This window comes from Patiria miniata, unplaced genomic scaffold (genome assembly GCF_015706575.1).
Source record: "Patiria miniata isolate m_02_andy unplaced genomic scaffold, ASM1570657v1 HiC_scaffold_28, whole genome shotgun sequence".
Lineage (NCBI taxonomy): Eukaryota > Metazoa > Echinodermata > Asteroidea > Valvatida > Asterinidae > Patiria > Patiria miniata.
Genome location: NW_024037067.1, coordinates 6439185 through 6461076, shown reverse-complemented (window position 1 = coordinate 6461076; position 21892 = coordinate 6439185). Strand labels below are relative to the sequence as shown.

Here is a 21892-nt window from a genome sequence, read left to right as displayed (position 1 = left end):
ATCCTGCAAAATACTCCATCTGCCTCCATAAGCATGCATACAATGTACAGCCTCAGTCCTCAAAAATCATCCGTTGTTTCTTGAATGTGGTCCTTGGAGGGGTGACCACTCCCTCACTGCGAAATCCTCTAGCAATCACTGTCAATATGTTGAGGCAGAGCCAGTGACATCCTGGAGCAGTGCAGAGAATTTCAAGTATAATGTAGGCCTGAATTTATGCATGGCTCAGCATAAACAACACAAGGTCCGGCCCATTAGACCTTGACACAGTGCATCCTGCAAAAATCAGCCAAACATTTTTGCCATATAGCCTCAGTCCTGCAAAATCCAACATTTTGCGAAGATTATTTGGGAGGGTTTGGGAAGGTTAGGGTTAAGTACATAGGCGAAAGGATAGAATTCTGTGTTAGTAAACGCAACTTTCACGCATCGGTCCTGCTGTCTGAACAGTCACAGACGGTCAAAAAACACAATCCTGTTCCCTTGCCATGCCTTTACAGAAGCTAGTCACCAACAGTCGGAATGTCGGGTCATATTTTTAGCTAGCACTGTGACTTGTCAAATTCTGTCAACAGACGGTCACATGTAGGCGAGCCACTGCACATTGAACTTGCTCTGTCAGGTTATTGAAAATACCAAAGACAATAACTTGAATAAATGACATTACCTCAAACCCACAAGTTGAGTGTATATATTTTTATGCTGTGTGTATTTAAACATGCTTTCATTTGTTTCTGTTGCACAGGAAATTATCAAAGCCAGCACAAACGATCACTCGCTGACTGCCAAACAGATTGAAAAGGTAAGGACTTGAAAGTTACTCGCTGTTTCTGACCACAAGAGGGCCCTATTTCCCTTGACCTTTGGCCTTGGAGAAATAAGGCCCTCTAGTGGTCACTCAGCGCATAGACGTACATTAGTGCCCTCATTGCCAGTCGATAGGTGTATATGTTCGTGTTAGATTACTTCCCCCACTCTTACTCGTGCATGCGGTCGATTTAACTCTCACATAACTTCTCATGCTTTCTTGAGCCTGGCCCAAGTAACCGACCCGCTGAGCCGGTTACTTGGGTAAGTATCCCACAAAACAATGCGAAAACATGGCGGCTAAGTCTAACCCTGGCAGCGGCGGGGGATTCAAAAGTATCTCAGCTTCACTTCACACTATTCCTAGATGACGGGAGGAAAGTTAAGCTAATTTTAAACATACACCCGGCATGTCTTGTTCACTTTGGAAGAGCACGTACCATGGCCACTTGACCCGGTCCAGTTGCTATGGCTCGACCTAAAGTAACAAAAGATCGTTGGTTTATTGCTACAGATTGCACATGTGCATTTATACCCAAGACGAAAGTGTTGTTAAGGCGAGGGAAGTAATCGAACGTGATGGTTGTGCCTTTCTTTTCTATTATCTCCCCCAGGATCTTCTACGCACTATGCCCAGCAATGCCTGTTTCTCTTCCAGTAAGAGCACCGGTGTGTCCCGCCTGCGGCGCGTTCTGCGAGGCATAGCCTGGCTCTACCCAGACATCGGCTACTGCCAAGGAACAGGAGTGGTAAGCTTTTAATTTTTTTTTTATTTATTCCAAGTTGACAGTAATAATGTGATGCTTATAAAAATATAGGGCTCGCTCAATGACGGCCATCTCTGTAGGAGAACTGCAACAGCATATTTTACGCAATCAAGCACGCATTGCGCAGTGTTGAAAATGTTCCAAACACGCGCTTGTTGCTCGAAATGTGTTCGAAATACGACGCAGCCGATGCACATTATGCAAGGTGACGCTCAAAATGCCGATGCACGTGGATGGTCTGTAGGAAATGACGTCATTTGAACAAGACCTATAGCGCTTTTATTCCAAAGTCTCGAGGCGTTATGTGCTGTTCATCATGCCATGAGACCAGTTTCTTCCGCAGCTCAAGATTAGTGCAATCTGGCCTCTAACCCTCACAGGTACTTATTTGTACTCCTGGGTGGAGAGAGGCAATTGTAGTAATGCATCTTGCCCAAGAACACAAGTTCCCTGTCTGGGTTCAAATCCATGTACAATGAGTCAGTACGGTAACACGGCCCATAACTGTCATGTTTTCCCATTATTCTTAATACGTTTTGTCGTATTTTTTTCAGATCGTAGCATCGTTGCTGCTTTTTATGGAGGAGGAAGAAGCATTCTGGATCATGTGCGCAATCATTGAGGATCTGGTGCCGGCCTCTTACTACTCCAGCACACTGCTCGGTGTACAGGTAAACCATATCTCAAACCAATACTAAATTGGTATCAATCACAAATTTCTTTTTTGAGGCTTCGAAATGTATGTGTGGTATTTCACATAAACAGTGAAGGACGATAAACTTTTCGAGTGTACGCGGAGGATGTTGATTGTATATATGTATGGCCTTTCAAGGCAGACACTTTTGGGGCCCTGCATTGTGAATTACTCCTATTGTCTTTTGTTTATTTTGAAGGCTGACCAGAGAGTGTTGCGTCAGCTGATGGTCAGTTTCCTTCCAGAGTTAGATCAGCAGCTGAAGAGCCATGATATAGGTAGGTTACACAACATTGGTTCCATTTCGTACATCTCTAGAATCATGAGTATGCATGTTTGGGTCGTTATAAAGGAAGTAACGAATAGTTCAAAATCTGGGGATGCAGATATATCATACATCTCAGTATAACATTGCCTTGGTTTCCTGATTCACAGCGCGGGTCATTGAGAACTGCTTGCTAGTCCCCAACGTCTTCAAGAGAAATGTCAAAGTTTCTACCTTCAATTTATTTACTTTAAAGGGAAAATACAACATTTGCAAACATCAAAAAATAAAACTACCAAATCATTTTGAAATACCTTGCTGGACTCTTAGTGAATGACAGTGTAAAGCATCCTGTAAAATCATGGCACCTGGTATACTGTCATTTTCAAGAAGAGTGTTATTTTTGTATCAATTTCCAACGCTGATCAGCCGATCAGCGTTGGAAAAAACTGGCTTTTTTTCAAATACTGGCCCCAGTTGACCATCGCACTTGTTTGCAATCGATTACACACCTATGAACGGGTACAAGCCAGCTAGACTGGTTCCCTGACCTTACAATTCCCCAATATATGTAAACTACTCTGTTTCTTTTTAAATGGAGTCAGGGAACCAGACTACAGGAATATGATTGTTTTTCTTGGTTTTTATAGCATTTTCGAACCCAAAACCTCAAAAAAGTCAGTGTAACTATATTTGCTATATATTTCCAACCCCCCAATTCATCCATTTCTGAAAATTACAGCAAAAGCAAATGATGTATATTCCCTTTAATTTCATAAGGTTTCATAAAAAGATTTGTTTTCCTTTGTACTTTACTAGTGTTAGTAGGTTTTTTCCCCTAATAACTTTTTATACTGTGTCAGGGCCCAATGTTTTATAAGTGAGGAAGCTATCATGCTAAAAAAAAAAAAAACTCACAGTAATTTGATTGAAGCAATTGTTATTTTTTTTTTCTACTCACTACGTCTTTTTTAATAATTTGTTAACTATAGAGCTATCCCTGATCACCCTTCACTGGTTCCTGACGGTGTTCGCCAGCGTGGTTCACATCAGGGTGCTGCTACGTATCTGGGACATGTTCTTCTACGAGGGCTCCATCATTCTCTTCCAAGTCACCCTGGCCATGTTTAAACTAAAGGTCCGTTATCAGATCGTTTTAACATCGCTATCCCCCAAATCCAAACGGGAAAAGCAGGAAGAAAGTTTGTAAGAAACCAGTAACAGCTTTTGTCAAACGCTAAGTTGACATACAATTCTTTGGTCTGATAAAAAGATGCTGGGCAACACTATCTAAAGAGAATTTTCTCCTTTATATGTATTTAAAAAACAGAGATTACCGTTTAACTTTTCAAAGCTTGCATGACCTCATTTGAATGCTATCTTGGACATACTTCCCAGCACAGTTTGGAAGTCGCCGCAAAAATGTGAGGCGTTCTGGCAAAAGGAGACGGAACTGGGCAGAGGTGGAAAAGGGTTTTGTGGGTATTAGGAAAGAGAATAAAATTCTTCTTACAATACTGTTAGATGCACTTCAATCGGACATTCTGTTGACAAGTTATGGCTGTTTAAAGTTCGCATTTATCGACATGTCAACAAAAGGTATATACAGAGAAAAAGGCCTTTAAAGTTTTGAGTTTTGTATTCATGAAAATGAAAGATGCCAATTGTTTTTCCTTAAAAACACTATCATTTCACAATTTTTGTACTGTTTCATTAAAATATGTGTAGTAGACATATCCAAGATTACATATCAATCAATCTGAAAATTGGAAACAAAGTCACCCCATTGGGTTTTGTGTATATTTCTCCACTACGGCCTGTGCCCAGATCCGTCTCATTTTGTCAGAACGCCTCGCAAATTTGTTTTTCAAATTTGCAGAGCATGAACACATTTCAACTTGCCATATTTTGCCCCTGAAGCTTCTTGAAGTCAAATTTGCTTTGCATAAATGTGCATATATTTTAAAGCAGCTTAATTATTATTTTTGTCGTCAACTTTCTCAGGACGAGGACCTTCTGAAGCTGGAGAACTCTGCTCAGATTTTCAACGCTCTCTCAGACCTACCTGGAGAAATGGAAGATGTGGACAAGCTGATAGAGGTTTGTGACTCTTCTTTGCGATTTTTCTAACTTCATACAACTCCTTGAGAGTTATATATTTTTTGATAGTTTTGAACCAATTATTTCATTCCTTACGGCTCCAGCAAGCAATATAGTGTTAGGGAATATTCATGTACCGGTAAATTAGCAATATATATTTTATTTATATATTAGTATATTAGAATTATCCTGTAATGATCTTTTATTATTACCGTAACAGGCCGAATCACTTGAAATGACGTAAGCTTACCTCTACCCTAACCTAACTCTCGCGGCATTTTTAGTCAAGAATCTTCCTGAATCCTACAAAATCCTCTACTTTGTAGGAAACCTATGATATATTCTTTTCTACCCTAACTTGTGGTGGTTTTTGAAGGTTCTGGAAGGGTTCTATTACATTTTTCGGATTCTTTTCTCTTTTAAAAAAAATTGACAGCGGAGTTTTCACATACAAAAGTAAAGTTACGTATTGAGAAGGGGAATGTTAATGTTTGGTTTCCTAAGTGGTGGTGGAAAGATAATGTTTTCGATGCTTTCGTGGTGGGTAAAACATTCTTCACCTCAATTCCATTTTTGTGTTACAGGCGTGCCTATATGTAATGTATTTTCAGCTCAATATTTCATCATTTAGGAAAATGATGTGCACAGACTAAAAGTTTCTTCATGCCCTCAAAAGCTGTGCAAGAACTGAACTTCAATATTAGGTTTTGCCCTTCACCGTCTGTCGTGGCTCAGATAGCATATTAAAATGAAAAAAAAAGTTGACCTAGTGCGGTGCATATTAACTGTTTTATCAGAGTATTTTATGCTTTTAAAGGGAATATACATCATTTGCTTTTGCTGTAATTTTCAGAAATGGATGGAATTGGGGGGTTGGAAATATATAGCAAATATAGTTACACTGTCTTTTTTGAGGTTTTGGGTTCGAAAATGCTATAAAAACCAAGAAAAACAATCATTTTCCTGTAATCTGGTTCCCTGACTCCATATAAGAAGAAACAGAGCAGTTTACATACATTGGGGAATTGTAAGGTCAGGGAACCAGTCTAGCTGGCTTGTACCCGTTCATAGGTGTGTAATCGATTACAAACAAGTGCGATGGTCAATTGGGGCCAGTATTTGAAAAAAAGCCAGTTTTTTCCAACGCTGATCGGCCGATCAGCGTTGGAAATTGATACAAAAATATCACTTTTCTTGAAAATGACAGTATACCAGGTGCCATGATTTTACAGGATGCTTTACACTGTCATTCACTAAACAGTCCAGCAAGGTATTTCAAAATGATTTGGTAGTTTTATTTTTTGATGTTGTATTTTCCCTTTAACTGTTTTATCAGAGTATTTTATGTTTTTAAAGTCTTTAAAAGTAGTGTAGAGTAACTTTCTTTTTTTTAGATACCTTAAGGGTCATGCATAATTATGGGCATGTGTGATGCGATCAAGCTAAATGAGTCATTTGCCGGGAATTTCTATTTGGAGATACAAGCCAGAGTTCGCCTTGTTGAGGCGTCATGATTTTTGTGAAAGATCATCTGAAAGCCCACTAAGAAATATACTGAATATTACAACAACAAAACTGAACCAAAAACACACGTGGGTATTTAACACCACCCCGAGTGTACGTTTTCTGTGCTTTTGAAAATTTTGATTATTATGGATGACCGCTTTAATAGTGAAAAGAAAATCTTTCATAAGGCCAAAAAAAAAAAGTCTCCGGTTTCTGGTATGCGCGCGCGTCGCCATAGCCATGCGCGTCAGCAAAATGAAAAAGGTTTTTTTTTAATGAAAGATGATGTCCCAAAACCGCCAAACTCACTGGTTTGACTGGAATACTGCTGCTGCACAATTTTAACGTGTTTTTAGATTGGGTTATGGTCGAGAATAAGCTTTATGTGGCCTCTCTGGACTCCCATATATTTGCACTAAGTTTAGTCGGGCACCATTTACAGTCATCAGCACACATTTGAAGCAAAAAAATCAGGTAAAAAAAAAGCCGCGTCGCCGCATCACTATTTGGGCAAGCTCCATACCAGAAACCGGAGATTTTTTTTTTTTTTTTGGCCTAACTGCTGACTGTTAGACTGTCATTGAACAATAGAGGGCTCTCTTCACTTCAAGTGCGAGCAAAAGCTGTTATCAGTACAGAAACATGTATATCTGTGTGGAATGGCGACACCTGTTGAGTTGTATTACAATCGATGATGTCACAGATTGATTCGCTTGTCTGCCTCGCATAATTAAGCAAACAGATGGTTCCATGGATTATGCAAATCAGGCTCGTACCATTCTGGATAAGGGGGACACAAATATTCCTAGAAAATATTAACCCTCCTACACAATACAAACACATATGAATTAAATTTTATGTTCAAAATAAACATCACCTCATAATCATATATGATTCATTGTTGGCTAGCCCGCAAATGCAACATACTGCACACCTATAAATTTCGGAATAGTCCCGGAATATGCTAATTTATTGTCCCACTGGCCACGTGGACAACAATAGCATATTGAATAATTGTACATGTATATCATCCAGTGCTGTTGTTTTTAATAGCTAGTAGAATTGGACTGTATTGCTATATGTGGGACGTCGTACAAGGGAATGTATTTTGTATGGCCTCCGTACAGACTAGGATGGTACACAAGAAGCAGGCACTAGTTCCAGTTTGTTACCAGCAGGTATTTGTACACAAATGCTTAGGAGTGCACTAACCAATATTAAGTTCAACTATACTACATCTAATAATAATGTGTGGTGCTTATATAGCGCATATATTATGCTTATGTACATGTAGGTCTGAAAGCGATTCACATTTTTTACCGCTGTTCAACAGGCAATGAGACCACATTTTCTGCCGCTGAGATCAGTGCAATCTGGTCTCTACCCTCACTGGTACTCATTCATACTCCTGGGTGGAGAGAGGCGATTGTAGTAAAGGGTCTTGCCCAAGGACACAATCACTAAGTTCCCCGTCAGAGTTTGAACCCACGTACCATGGCACATGAGTCGAACACCGTAACCACTGGACCACAGCGCTTTATGTTTAATATACTATAGGGTTTTCATTATGTAAAAAGTAATAGTGTACTGACTGTGTATGGGTTATGTGTGTGTGTGTTTGTCACTACGGTATGAACCAGGGGCTACTTTTTTAGGCCGTATATCTGCTACCCCATGCTGAACAATTGCACAGTTCTGCAACCTTAAAACCTGTAGGCCTAAATGTATATATTTTTGGCACTTGGGAAAAACTTTAAAAACCTATATTTTGATTTTCAAAACCTATTTAAAAACCTTCATTAATGAAGAGGGGCACTGTGAGGCCACCCATTCTGGAATTTGTATTCTTGTGGAGACATTTCTTTGTTCTCGTGTAGTAAAGTTTTCGAGTTTGAAATTGAAGTTTCAAAATGCTCTTATTTTAACCAGAATTAATTTCCTGGGCTGAAATTTGGACTAAATATCCCTTTTCTAAAACTCTTCTATTTGTGACAGATCAACCTACCTTGGAAATTCCTAGTTTTTGAGTAAAATCCATATATCTATTTCGTGAAATTCTTGTGGAGACGTATTCATCTATAGAAATGTTCTTGTGGAGACGTATACAATCTTTTGTTCCCTATTGTGTGAATGTCCCCGTAAGGTAGTAAATTCCAGCACTGTGATATTCAATATCATAAGTTCATGTATAACCTTATCTTGTTGTCAGTGTTTATATGAAGTGACAAATCTCGCTTCACCGACATGTAACACACACAATTCGTCACTTTGACATTTTTGTGTGTGACTGTACAACCTTAAAAGTGGTAATGCATGAACACTTGAGTTCCCCGTAAAAATATGTAACACTGACAATTGTTGTGAGATGTCGTAAGCAAGTCTTAACGTATTGTTAGATTTGGAAAGAATGTTGTATCCAGACGCCACTTCTTTGGTTGTGTACAAAAATCTGTCATGTCTGTGGAGAGTCAAAGTATTTTCAAACAAAATTGGAAATGTTTCTCAGTCCCAGATAATGCATGTCTTTTCTTCATTTTTGCAATGACTGACCTTCATTGAGATGATGTATGGTGAAAAAGGTGGCGTCAGGATGCAAGGTTTTTTCCTTAGATTTGTTTGTTTGTACATGTAGAGATATGGTTAACCCATTAGAACATTGTATGTGATTGTATTTCTTTACTCCATAGAAACCATAGAGAACTGGGGTGGTTTGGGATGGTACAGGGAGTGACAGGCAGGGTAGGTTGTGGGGGCGGGGTGGGCTGTTAAACAGGAAGTAACAGGAAGGATGGTTTTTGGGCGATATAGGAACTACTATGAAATCAGAAGTTGTAATGCTGTCGTAACACAATGTCCTATCTATGGCCCAGCAGCTAGCGGAAGCCATATCGATAGCCATACCCTGGTGTATGCACACAGCTTGCCTGCTGTGTGGGGTAAGTCACATTAAGCATCATTACAGAACCACTAAAACAGAAAAAATAATTGCTTAGTAAGTTGCTTAGCGAAAAGTAGGCTGCTAAGTGAAAATCAGGTTGGAACCAGCTAAAAGCAGTGTATAGCACATTACATTGTATTGTGGCTGGTAACACGCTTTTGCTAAGCGAATATTTTCTGTGCTAAGCAAAATTTCTGTGCTTAGTGAAAATCAGGTGGGAACAAGTAATAGAAGTAGCATATATCGAGTGACATTTTGGCTGGTAATCCGCTTTTGCTAAGCAAATATTTTCTGTACTTTAGCAGTTCTGTGAAATTGGCCCCAGATTTACTACTAAAGCCCTACCATCACTGGCCATCTAATTGTGTCTGTCCTCATTGGGGTTAAAGGTTAAAGCATCAAGGGTCAAGTTGAAAAAAATGGCTTAAACCACTTTGGCAAGCGAGGGAATGCTAAACGACACGCACCATTTCATTTGTATATTTTTGATTAATATCAAAGTTTTTTTGTTGTTGTTAATACATCATGTGCACGTGAACAAAATATGTTAGAATTTTTTTGATTTTGAGTTTTTAACGAAGCTTTGGCATTCAATGCGAGGCACGATTCTGCATGTATGGGCTGCCTGAAAATCTCATGAAATGTGGGCTTTGCTGATTTCTGTTGGCTTTTGCGTCCATATTGAAATGAATAACATGTTTATATTCGCCATCTCTATAAATTTGGGAGGAAAATTGTTTGCAATGATTGCACGTACTTCACAACTTTATATGAAAGGAAATTCATCTTTAAATTTTTGTTGGTTCATATGTTGATTCATGTGTTGCTTTCAGCAGCTTTTCAAATTTAGTTTCGTGCAAATTGTTTTATTCAATTCAATTTTAACAGCTAACAAAATACACCAATTTCTGGTATTAACAAAATTTGATGCTGTGTTCTTTATCTCGGAGAGAAGAAAAAACAAAAGCGAAATCAAATTCTAATAAAGAAACATCATTGCGAAAGAAATTGTATAGCCAGAATAATTGATTTGAAGAAGTTGCCTCGCGCATCTGCTCTGTGTAATAGCGCCCTCGCTTGTCAATAAGGTTTACGGTGGAGAGTGAGTGGTAGTAGAACTGTTTAGTGAGGGTATCGGGCACACAGTAGTAGTCTGGTGGACGGTCCAACAGTTTTCTTTGTCCTGAAGGACCAGTAAAAACATCCAAATAACAGCTATTTTCTTTGCAGGATACTTGCATCACAGTAGCTTTATATGGCTTGGTGGTTGAGTGGTTAAGACATCTGCACTAGTAAACAAAAGGTTGTGGGTTCGAGTCCCACCCAAGCAAGCTTGTGATTTTTTTTCACAAAACCTCTAAAACAGCAGAATACCTCCATGTTTTATCATAAGGAGAGCTTTGTATGGCTTGGTGGTTGAGTGATTAGGACATCTGCACTAGTAAACCAAAGGTTAGAGTTCAAATCCCACCAAGGCAAGCTTGTGAATTGTTTGAAACAAGCTCTAAAACAGCAGAATACTTCCATATTTTATCATAAGGAGAGCTGTACATGGCTTGTTGGTTGAGTGATTAGGACATCTGCACTAGTAAAGCAAAGGTTGTGGGTTTGAGTCTCACCAAGGGAAGCTAGTGAACTGTTTCACAGAAGCTCTAAAACAGCAGAATACTTACATGTACATATTTTATCTTCAGAGCTCTGTATGGCTTGGTGGTTAAGTGATTCAGACATCTGCACTAGTAAACCAAAGGTTGTGGGTTCAAATCCCACCAAGGCAAGCTTGTAAATTGTTTCACACAAGCCCTAAAACAGCAGAATACTTTCATATTTTATCATAAGGAGAGCTGTGTATGGCTTGGTGGTTGAGTGGTTAGGACATCTGCACTAGTAAACCAAAGGTTGTGGGTTCAAATCCCACCAAGGCAAGCTTGTAAATTGTTTCACACAAGCCCTAAAACAGCAGAATACTTCCATATTTTATCGTAAGGAGAGCTTTGTATGGCTTGGTGGTTGAGTGGTTAGGACATCTGCCCTAGTAAACAAAAGGTTGTGGGTTCGAATCCCACCTGAGTAGGTTTTAAATTGTTTGTCATTCTCTCAAACAGCAGAACACTTCCACGTTTTGTTGTAAGTAGAGCTTTGTACGGCTTGGTGGTAAGTGAAGTGGTTGAGATGTCTGCACTAGCAAGCAGGAGGTTGTGGGTTCGACTCCCACTGGAGCAAGTTTAAAAAAAAAATTTACTAGCTCTCAAATAGTAGAATACTTCCATAGTTTATAGTATTAGGAAAGCCACATATAACTTGGTGGTTAAGTGGTTGAGATGTCTGCACTAGTGAGCAGGAGGTTGTAGGTTCGAGTCCCACCCGAAAATGAAGGTGTGCTCATCGAACACACAAGTATGAAGTGTATCAAACGGGATATTTTAAGATGTTTTTTTTTTCATGGTGGTAACAGTGTTTATATAATGTATATTGCATTGTTGTAGAAGAATTTATCATATTTCAAACTTTTTTTTTTAAAGGGGGTGGGGTTTTTAAAGGTGTCTGATGTTTCCAAGATTTTATATTTTGTGTTATTTCATGTATTTTCTTGGTTGTATTTGACTACTTGTGCCTCCTGTATTTGGAAAAGAATATAGGTTTTCCCGGCTATTTCAAAACATTTATCATTCGAATTCACCGTTTCTAATATTCAAATTCGTCCATGAACATCGATTTAGTGCACTTCCAATGTTTAATTTCATCTTTTGTTCAACAATTTCAAATTCAGTTTAAGCAATTTCAAACAATTGGTACACGTTTTCGTCCCAGAGTATTCGATTTCGTCTTGTCCAGGCCAAACCAAATTTGTCTAATTGAATTACATAAAACAAAATCGATCACCGAATGCTGCCATTCTGCAACAGCTTAGACGAATTTGATCTTAAATGACGAATTTTCTGGGCCCTGTGACTAAAGAGGGTGACCAAACTTTGAAATGGAATGGTAAATGACTAAATTGGTTTTGTTAAAAGCATGTGAATTAATTTCTCAGACGAAATTGAATGTTAGAGTTGGTGAATTTGAATGAAAACTGTTTTGAAATAGGCAGGAAAACCTATATTTAAAAGTGCAATATGAAAAATAGATGGTATTAAAGTATCACTGACTTGCTTAACTTGCTTTCAGTTGAAATAAGTTTTAGGTGATATCAGGAGGCTATTTTTGGATCCTTCATGTTTGTGAGTTTTCACAAATCCGATAAGTATTTCAAACACGTTTTGAAATAATGGAATTTCTTACTCCCTTCGCTGCAACGATTGACGTTTGCATTCATAGGCTTGCGAGGTCAGTCAATTCGTACGTCAATTTTATTCCATTCTATTTGTGTATCCTGTGATCCCGCTATAGTGATTGTACATATATGCTCTTCCCTTTTCTGTGTGGGTTTAGATATTGTGTTGAATGTGTTACGGTTGATCGGTATAAAGCAAATTATTCGCATCTGAACTTGGGGAAAAAGGTAAACTGTTTTCTTCGGCATGAAACTTTTGACTTAAAAAAAACACCCAAATCTAATTTAGACACTAACTTTTGAAATGCATGTCTACTAAACGAAAGTCTGAGTTAACATAGATCTCTCGAATTTTTTTTTTTGTGCTGAGAAATTTGTGTTGCCCGCTAAAGCCCCTGTCACACAGTGCTGTTCTGGCATCCCAATGGTGTCATGACCACAGAAATTGGCAAAACTGGACAAAGACTTGACGGCAACTGCTCTTAACGGGAGCTCGTGTTGGGGACTTGTGGGGGACAGCATAGGTTATGATAGACACTGGAAGGTCCTGAAAGAACGGCGAAGTGCCCCGACTGTCTTGAGCATGTTCAAAACAAACGGGAGACTCTCCCGTCCTATTCACAATGGGGTGAGGATGCTGCAAGGTCAAGCATGGACTTAACTCAAACAGCCTGGACGTGGGGCCGATGGGGCCGGGACGTGGGGCCAAAGGCAGTCGGGAGCATCGTGAGAACTGCATGCACGGGGCTGCATCGGGACTGTCTTTCACTCACGAGTGTCCTACGCTATGCCGTGTTTACACAGTGCCTACCCAGACCTTTGCCCATAGCTAGCGTGGGATAAGCACGTGATAGACTTGACGCCAATGGCTTGGACAGGACGAGGATTGGGTAGGGACTGGAGTGAGAGCCACATTTGTCTTGAATAGAACTACCTGAGAACGGCCTGGACTGGACAGGACAAGGACGGGGCACACACGGATTATGGTCCGAGATCCAAGGCTGGAGCCATATTTTTAATTTCCTAGTCCTAGCCACGTTTCAATATATTTGTTGGGTCGTGACCATCGTATCACGCACGGGGCTAGAGAACGGCACTGTGTGATCGTTTTCTCTCGATTCGCATCGCAAAGTGAAAGGCATTTGTTTTGCTGGCATGCAAACTTTTCCTCGGATCAGCTGATTTCCTCTTTTTTCACTTCACACTTATAACGTTGAAAAATAAAAAAAATATTCAGATCCTCTGCTGAAGTCACTCACTTCTGCAAACCCTGCCCCCCCCCCCAACTTTTTTAGCTGGTACCTTTCTAAATTTCTCCAAAACCCAGCATAGCAAAATACCACAATGGGATTTTCTGCGGACTTCACACAATTGGGTCTGCAGGCCTTACATTAAAGATGATACCCCGTGCTCTTCAAAGAACAATTTCATGGCTAGCTAGATTGAAAATGGCGGGAACTTGAATATGACGCGAGTAAAAGGCATCGTTTGAGTCACCTCTTTTCGTGGCTTGTTGGAGTGTACACCCTGCGTATATACATGGAAGCTAATCGAACGCACCCAGTCCAGTTTTGTGATGTACAGCAAAATCCCTCGCTCCACCCCCTTTTTCTGTCTACACCCCGCCCCTCCCCATTTATCAATTGCAAATTTTGAATGTACGCATTCTTTTATCCTCATAGAAACTTTGATCCTCGTTTTTATTCATTCTCTCCCATAGACACGTATAGCAAGATATATGGTCCAGTGCTTTTATTGTGCTACAAATTCTTGCATGCATTTTTATTAGCATTTTTATTAGCATTACATTATTAGTTGTCTAGTGGAATATGGAATAATGTAGTGCGTCTGTGTCCCACATACCACAAGGCCGAAGGCCGAGTGGTATGTGGGACGCAAGACGCACTACATTTTCCGTGTTCCACGAGCGCAAGTGGGATAACAAATTTATTTCAAGCAACCTTGACGCAAATTGAAGATTGAACACTCACGCTCAAACCTTCCTTTTAGCGGTTTTCGTATCACACATGCGTGCAGCAGGAATAGCACCCGCATCTTGGAAAAGTGCAATATGCGGAGTGCGGTATGGACCATGCTACATGGGATAATGTACATGTAGCACGGCTTGTTGCCATGGATTGACCAATCAGCATCGAGGATTCAAGTTTGCTTGAAGATAAATGTACATGCTGTACCAATGTTAAAAAGTATACAATGAATTCATTTTTTGTCCACTGTCCCATGTGAAAAACTGAAAAACTTTAATAAGCAATGATATTCTGTCTAACGAACTATGGGACGCAGACCCAATACATTCATTTTACTCATTGAATGAAGAATATTATGGAACCCCGCAAGCATGCATTGTAAACCAGTAGTTAGAGTGTTGTGTGTCATGTATGTAATTAAAATTAGTGCAAGGTTATAATATATAACAATACCTGAAATGCAATTGACAGATGTATTATTCTTTCTGATGATCACAGTAAATTATGTAGCAGTAGTAGATTTGTATGCAAGCTGCATGAATACTGAACTAATGAGAGTGAATAATGACTCTATACTAAACCTTCCTGCATGTTTAAACTGTAAAGACAACCCCCCCCCCCAAAAAAAAAAACAATTTTGTTTTATTTTAATCATGTCTTCACACTTACCCAAGCTGGTTGGGGGGAGGGGAATCAGAAATGTCAGGTTCTGGGCAGAGGTCGAATTGAGGTTTTGTGGGTATTAAGAAAGAGAATAAAAAATTATGGCTGTTTAAACTTTGCATTTATCGACATGTCAAGAAAGTATGATACTGAGAAAAAGCCCTGTAAATGTTCAAGTTTTGCATTCATGAAAATGAAAGATGCCAATTGTCTTTCGTTAAATAACACTTTTATTCCACTTTTTTTATACTCTGTCTTCAAAACATGTTTAGTAGACTATATCAAAGATTAAAAATATCAATAAATCTGAAAATCAAAGGAAAAAAATGGGTGAGTGGTGGTGGACTTTTGGTGATGCCATAGTCAGTCACATAATCAGTTGCCTTGTTAGTGATTGATTTGTTGGAATATTATCCCTGCCCTGTACATGTAACACATCTCTCTTCCCCCCCCCCTCCCCCCTCCCCACCAATCCTGCATTAACCCTTACCAGTGTTCCTCTCACATGGAGAAGCCAGGAAGACGAAATTTGTCGGGAAATTTCCCACTGGCGTTATCTGCCATTTGTTAGCGAGTGCATGCAGTAGGCATTATAGTGGGCTCACTTGAGAAGATATCCGTTGGTTTCGGGCACAACTGCATGGAATCATAATAACAGTAATAATAATAATGCCATGCTTATTGTAGCGCTGTATGCCAAAGTCTCAAATACTTGACAGTTATTACCCCTGTTCATCATGCCATGAGACTGTTATCGTGCAGCAGCTTCAGATCAGCGCACTCTGGTCTCCACCAGCACAGGTACCCGCTTATACTCCTGCATGGAGAGAGGCGATTGTAGTAAAGTGTCTTGCCCAAGAACACAAACACCGTGTTCCAGGGTTTGAACACGCGCACATGTACCATCGCACATTGGTTTAAAACTGCGACCATTGGATCACGGCACATCGCAAATACATTCCGTACATTTCTACTCTACATTTTGCATGTTTCAAATCTTCAAAATCTAAGCTCTTGATGTTTTTTTTTTTATCTTAAGGTGGGTATGAAGCACTCGGCCTCGCTGACGGACATCATCGTAGACACCCACCGGCGTAAGCACCTGGCCTACTTGATGGCCGAGCAAGGGGCCATCGTCAATCCGGAAAATACCGGCAACCTACCAAAACAGGTGTGTTCCAATCCATTCAAATGTATCAATTGTCCATACATTTTATTATCTTCAGCGGTTGAGATGTCTCTTCCTTTATCAAGATTGTTAAAAACGTTGAGGTAAAATTGGAATTCGACTTGGAAAAATGTAAATTTTGACTTGGCAAGATGTAAATTTGACCAGTTCTCAAAGCAACGAGTATCACATGATGTTCTTTAAAAATTTGGTTGATATTCAACAGTTACCTAATTACTCTCCATCTCATTTTCAGCACATACACAAACGCCAGCTACACAGGAAAAAGTCGTTTATGGGAAGCCTTTTTGGTAAGTGTTGAAGAGTTTTTCGCAGGAGCGTTTGTTGTGTATACTTTGATTGTGTCCGTCTCAAGGCAAGCACAAGTCCCGTCACAAGTAAGCGGGAGAGAACAGCGCCTTTGTCACAGTTCACATGAATAGTGTGTTACTTGTGATGGAGTTGTGATTGACTTGTGATGGACTTGTGATGGAGTTGTGATGGACTTGTGATGGACTTGTGATGGAGTTGTGATGGAGTTGTGATGTAGTTGTGATTGACTTGTGATTGAATTGTGATGGACTTGTGATGGACTTGTGATGGACTTGTGATGGACTTGTGATTGACTTGTGATGGACTTGCGATGGACTTATGAAGGACTTGTGATTGACTCATGATTACCTTGTGATGGACTTGTGACTGACTTGTGATGGACTTGTGACTTGTGATTAAATTGTGATTGAGTTGTTATCAATTTTCCCTGTCCGTCTTCTCTTCTTCCTCCAGGCTTGAATGAGAGCGAGGACCTTAAAGCCAAGAACATCCGGCAGACGGAGTTGGTCTCAGACCTGCGCGAATCCATCCTCCAGATTGGCAGACACTTCCAGTCAATCGATCCAAAAAATGCCAAAATTGTGAGTAGTGTTTCCCTTGTGCCGCCTCTCTGGAACTCCCTGCCCAAATTTTTTTCCACTTCTTCTTATAACCTTTCAAAATTCAAACAAATTGTGAACGGATATCTTCTGTAAGTATTACTTACTTCATTTTTTTTCTGCTCTGTGTATTTGTATCCAACACCTTAAGTGGCTTTTGGCCTTGTACTCTGGTAAATACCTGTTGAAAAAAAAAAAATACCCACGTTTAATTCTTACATCCTCCATCCTATCCAAGGGTACTGCCTTGACCTCTGATGTCTGTCATCTCCCAGCAAAACCTAGGCCTGGTAGCAAATTAACCAGTTCGCGCCGGAGGCCGTGTATACACGCAAACGTTTTTACGGTATTCGGAACGAATGACAGATAAACAGGCAGGGAGCAAGGCCGTAAATATCTGTCTGTGACCCGCTTGTGGCGAGCGAGGCCGGAAATACGAGCGTGCTGCCCGAGGGTGATGGCTTCAACCCGCCTGGTGTGAGGTCGAGTGAAAAGTCATCCCGCGTCTCGTTCCGTTCTTGTCAAAATAGTCCCGGTGTGAACTGGTTAATGTTTAGAGACTTGACTTCTGAAGGAGTGGTGAGAAATAGTTTGTCCTGCAGGGAACCAGACCAAAAAGGCTGCTCTTCCAAGTCTAGATGCCTGTTTTGAGGCAATGTATTTTGTGTTATTGGCAATCCCTGGTACCAGACTACTACTTTGAAGGAATGATGTGAAATAGTTTTCCCTTCAGGAAACCAGACCAACATGGCCGCTCTACCAAGTCTAGATGCCTGTTTTGATGCAATGCATTTTGTGTTATTGGCAGTCCCGGGTACCAGACTACTCCTTTGAAGGAATGATGTGAAATAGTTTTCCCTTCAGGAAACCAGACCAACATGGCCGCTCTACCAAGTCTAGATGCCTGTTTTGATGCAATGTATTTTGTGTTATTGGCAGTCCCGGGTACCAGACTACTCCTTTGAAGGAATGATGTGAAATATTTTTCCCTTTAGGGAACTAGACAAAAATGGCCGCTCTATCAAGTCCAGATGCCTGTTTTGATGCAATGTATTTTGTGTTATTGGCAGTCCCTAGTACCAGACTACTCCTTTGAAGGAATGATGTGAAATAGATTTCCCTTCAGGAAACCAGACCAAAATGGCCGCTCTGTCGAGTCTAGATGCCTGTTTTGATGTAATGTGCTTGTGTTATTTGACAGTCCCTGGTACCAGACTACTCGTTGGAGAGCCATCAGAAGGACCACGAGCAGTTTGTGGACGTGACCAGGAACAGGAGACGGAGGGCCAAGGCCTTGCTGGACTTTGAGAGGCACGACGACGACGAGCTAGGCTTCCGCAAGAATGACATCATCACGGTGAGTCTCGAGAGAGCAGTAGACAACTTCCTTCAAGGACTTTTGTTCAGGAGATCCAGAACCATAGTTTAATCAAAAAATTGGGGGGGGGGGGGCAATAAGAGATGGGACAACCAAGATTTGCCATTAAAGGGGCCTACTGACTGGATGACTGACCGTTGCAAGTTGGACAATTGAGGTGGGGTTTGGGACTTTGCCCTTATTTGACACAGGGAGTGCTCTTCGTTCCTCACTTTTTTTTCCTTTCTGTTTATATTTCATAAAACCCTTGAGAAAAGGTGATGAGAAAAGTAAAGTATCCAATGAAACGTGGTTGTTTTCATCAAATAACATCGAAAATTTTCAATTTTTTAGTATAATTGCTTTTTGGGGGGAAGGCCTGTTGGCCCTGCTGGATCTTTCTGCTGTGTTTTATTTCTAATGTATCTTAACTGACCTAACTAAAACAAATTGGTGTAGCTTCAGCCTTGATACTTGAATAATGTCATTATTCAAAATCCAAAATTCTTCAGGTAAAGACGCAACTGCAAACACAGTGCGAACATTTTTCTATCCAACTGAATTTCCGTGACTCATTCAGTATTCATGCAGCTTTGAGACTTGGAATGTCTTATTGTCATCTTAAAAAATACCTGAATACTCAAAAATCATCTCGTGGTATGACTTGTTGCACAGATAATATCTCAGAAGGATGAACACTGCTGGGTTGGTGAACTGAATGGCCTCAGAGGTAAGAATATTGTCTTTTAATTCAGAAATAGTCATCATTTCCCTTCTCTACTCTCTCATGGTTCTTGTTGTTTTTGAAGCTAAAATGTCAAATTCTAGTTAAGTAATTGCTTTCATGTTTTTGCCAAGGACAACAAAAATCAAATCGCTATTTTGAAATTTTTTAAAAAGCATATCAAAATTCCTACCTTTTTTTTACCAGGTTGGTTTCCTGCCAAGTTTGTAGAGCTTCTGGATGAGCGGAGCAAACAGTACACAAGCGCCGGCGACGACTCGGTCACAGAGACCATCACGGACCTTGTCAGGGGAACGTAAGTCTTTTACTAGGAGGACCAGGGTCATCACTTTCTTAGGGCCAAGTTGCAACGTGGAGGCGTGTCTTAAAGTTATAAAGGATCATATGCATTTATCCCAAAAGTAACCTCCCGAGTTTTCATCAAAAGTTTATTAGATTAAAGATCGTAGTGGTACTAAACACCCAAGGAAATTATTCCATTGGGCTTGCTGTCATTTAGAAGAACTCAAGAAACGCAGGTGATTTCCAACGATCAGTCAATTGACTTACTTTTGGAAATGAAGAAAATTACTTAAGAAATTGTGTTGCGTGATCAACATTTTTTACTGTTTTCATGAAAAGTGTAATATCCACTGAGCTGAAACATCTACAAGGTTTTGAACATTCTCCTTTGGATTTTGAGTGAGTGGTCGTTCCCTTTTCTCTTCTATATCAGCATATGCCTGTCACTAGTACGATTGTACTTCACGTTTTGATATCGGATGTTTGTTTTTATTCAGGCTATGTCCGACGCTGAAGTGTCTGTTTGAGCATGGCTTGAAGCAGCCCTCGGTACTCGGGGGACCCTGCCATCCATGGCTCTTCATTGAAGAGGTTTGTCAATATCGATGCCAAAGTTGATGCACCTTCTTTATTTTCACTCAGTGGTGAATTTGTATTAAATGTATTAGTGAGGCCAGTTAATAGAACACGCTGATATGAAGCAAAGCAAATTGTTGAAATTTTAGTAATTGTAGTTTTACTTTGAAACATTACCCCCCCCCCCCCCCGACAAACTTGCGTTGTTTTCAAAGTTGTACAGTTGTAGGTAGTACACATATCCCCTCCTTTTTTTTTCCACAACCCACCAGGCAAGTTGCAAAGAAGTCGAGAAGGATTTTGAATCGGTCTACTCCCGCCTGGTCCTGTGCAAGACCTATCGCCTGGACGAGGACGGCAAGGTGCTGACCCCCGAGGAGCTGCTGTACAGATCGGTCCAGTCGGTCAATCTGACCCACGACTCGGCCCACGCTCAGATGGACGTCAAGCTACGCTCGCTCATCTGCCAGGGGCTCAAGTGAGTGTAACTGTGTCCAAAGCTCTAGTTAACAGCTAGTGGCAAGGTCTTCTGCCCAGTACAACTATGTGAGAACATGCTAGCAGTAGATGTAGACGTAGCTCTGGAAGCCCATTTTGGACAGGGCCTTTGATGGGTAGTTTGGTCATGCTATCACTTGGTAGAGAGTGCCCTCTGTTGATCTGATTTACAAGTCAACAGGCTAAACATAGAGACATCTATGCCAGGATTGACCTATCACCGTTCACAAGCATTATCCAATCTTTAACAACTCGACCGATGAGTTTACACGGGTAAATTGGAATCATTGATAAATCTTAGTGATGGAATTAAAGGTACATTAGATCATTTGCAGCTATCCAAAAAGGAACTGACCAAATTATTGTTCAAAAGCTTACTTGCTTTAAAGATGGGGATGGCAATATAAAGCTCCCTGCAAATTTATTATCTCTAGCATGCTGTCATTTTGAAGAAAACAATAAAAGAAGGCCATATCCAAAGATGCGTCAAGTGACGCATTTTTGGAAATTTCTGTTAGTGGCTGATATGTAATTTGGTGAATCCGTGAATGGTTGCACACAAACGTTGACACGACACACACGCGCGCGATTGATATTATTCGTTGGTTCAGTGCGTGCATAGATGCTGTTCTTGGGCACATGAGTCGCTTACTTGTAAATTGAAATCGAGATCCTAGAATATTGTTTTCCTGGAATATACAGCAGTCACAGAGGTAAAAGCTCATCAGGTTAGTTGTAATTGCACCCATGCTCCAAAGGAAACAAAATGCGAATGACAAATGATCTACCCTACGGTTAAGTTATACGAGGATATTGCTAACCAGATTTGGTGTTACCCAGTGCCTTTTGATTAAAGTATTTTTTTCTGGAGAGTCAGCTTTGATTCTTGTTTTTCTTTATGCCTGTACATAAACACTTCAGGCCAAAAAAAAAAATAGTCGGTCTCTAGTCAGACCGAAGTTCCGGAATTGATGCGGCGACGCATTTTTTTTTTTTTTTTTGGTGGTGTTTTTTTTTTTTTTTTGGTGGGTACTATTTTGCTTTTTTGTGACCTCATTATACATTGGTGTCCTCCATAATTTGCCCTTGGTGCACTTTATCATTTGCCTTGGTGCACTTTATCATTTGCCTTGGTGCAATTTCCCCATTCCTTGGTGCTCCTTGGTACAAAAATTTGAGGAGGCGCGGCAATAGAGTTCGCTGTTGTAGCTTCTGTGTTAATTTGAAGAAAAAAAACAAGTTTGACGCGCATGATTAAAATCGACGTGTGCGCTGACCAGAGACCAAGTATTTTTGGGGGGCCTAACTCTCATTTCGTCATTTTATTTATTT

The 21892-nt window shown here is 40.3% G+C and overlaps 1 protein-coding gene across 1 annotated transcript in view; it reads left to right on the top strand.

Annotated features, from left to right (window-relative positions):
• LOC119734719 (small G protein signaling modulator 3 homolog) overlaps nt 1-21892 on the top strand; it is a 43929-nt gene that overhangs the window by 17395 nt on the left and 4642 nt on the right. The window contains exons 6-20 of the mRNA XM_038208258.1: nt 746-802; nt 1422-1556; nt 2129-2245; nt 2468-2546; nt 3526-3671; nt 4538-4633; nt 9013-9075; nt 16042-16173; nt 16427-16481; nt 16957-17084; nt 18304-18459; nt 19135-19189; nt 19391-19499; nt 19984-20077; nt 20335-20540. Of these exons, the coding sequence (XP_038064186.1) occupies nt 746-802; nt 1422-1556; nt 2129-2245; nt 2468-2546; nt 3526-3671; nt 4538-4633; nt 9013-9075; nt 16042-16173; nt 16427-16481; nt 16957-17084; nt 18304-18459; nt 19135-19189; nt 19391-19499; nt 19984-20077; nt 20335-20540 (1628 nt within the window). The remainder of the gene's footprint in view (nt 1-745; nt 803-1421; nt 1557-2128; nt 2246-2467; nt 2547-3525; nt 3672-4537; nt 4634-9012; nt 9076-16041; nt 16174-16426; nt 16482-16956; nt 17085-18303; nt 18460-19134; nt 19190-19390; nt 19500-19983; nt 20078-20334; nt 20541-21892) is intronic.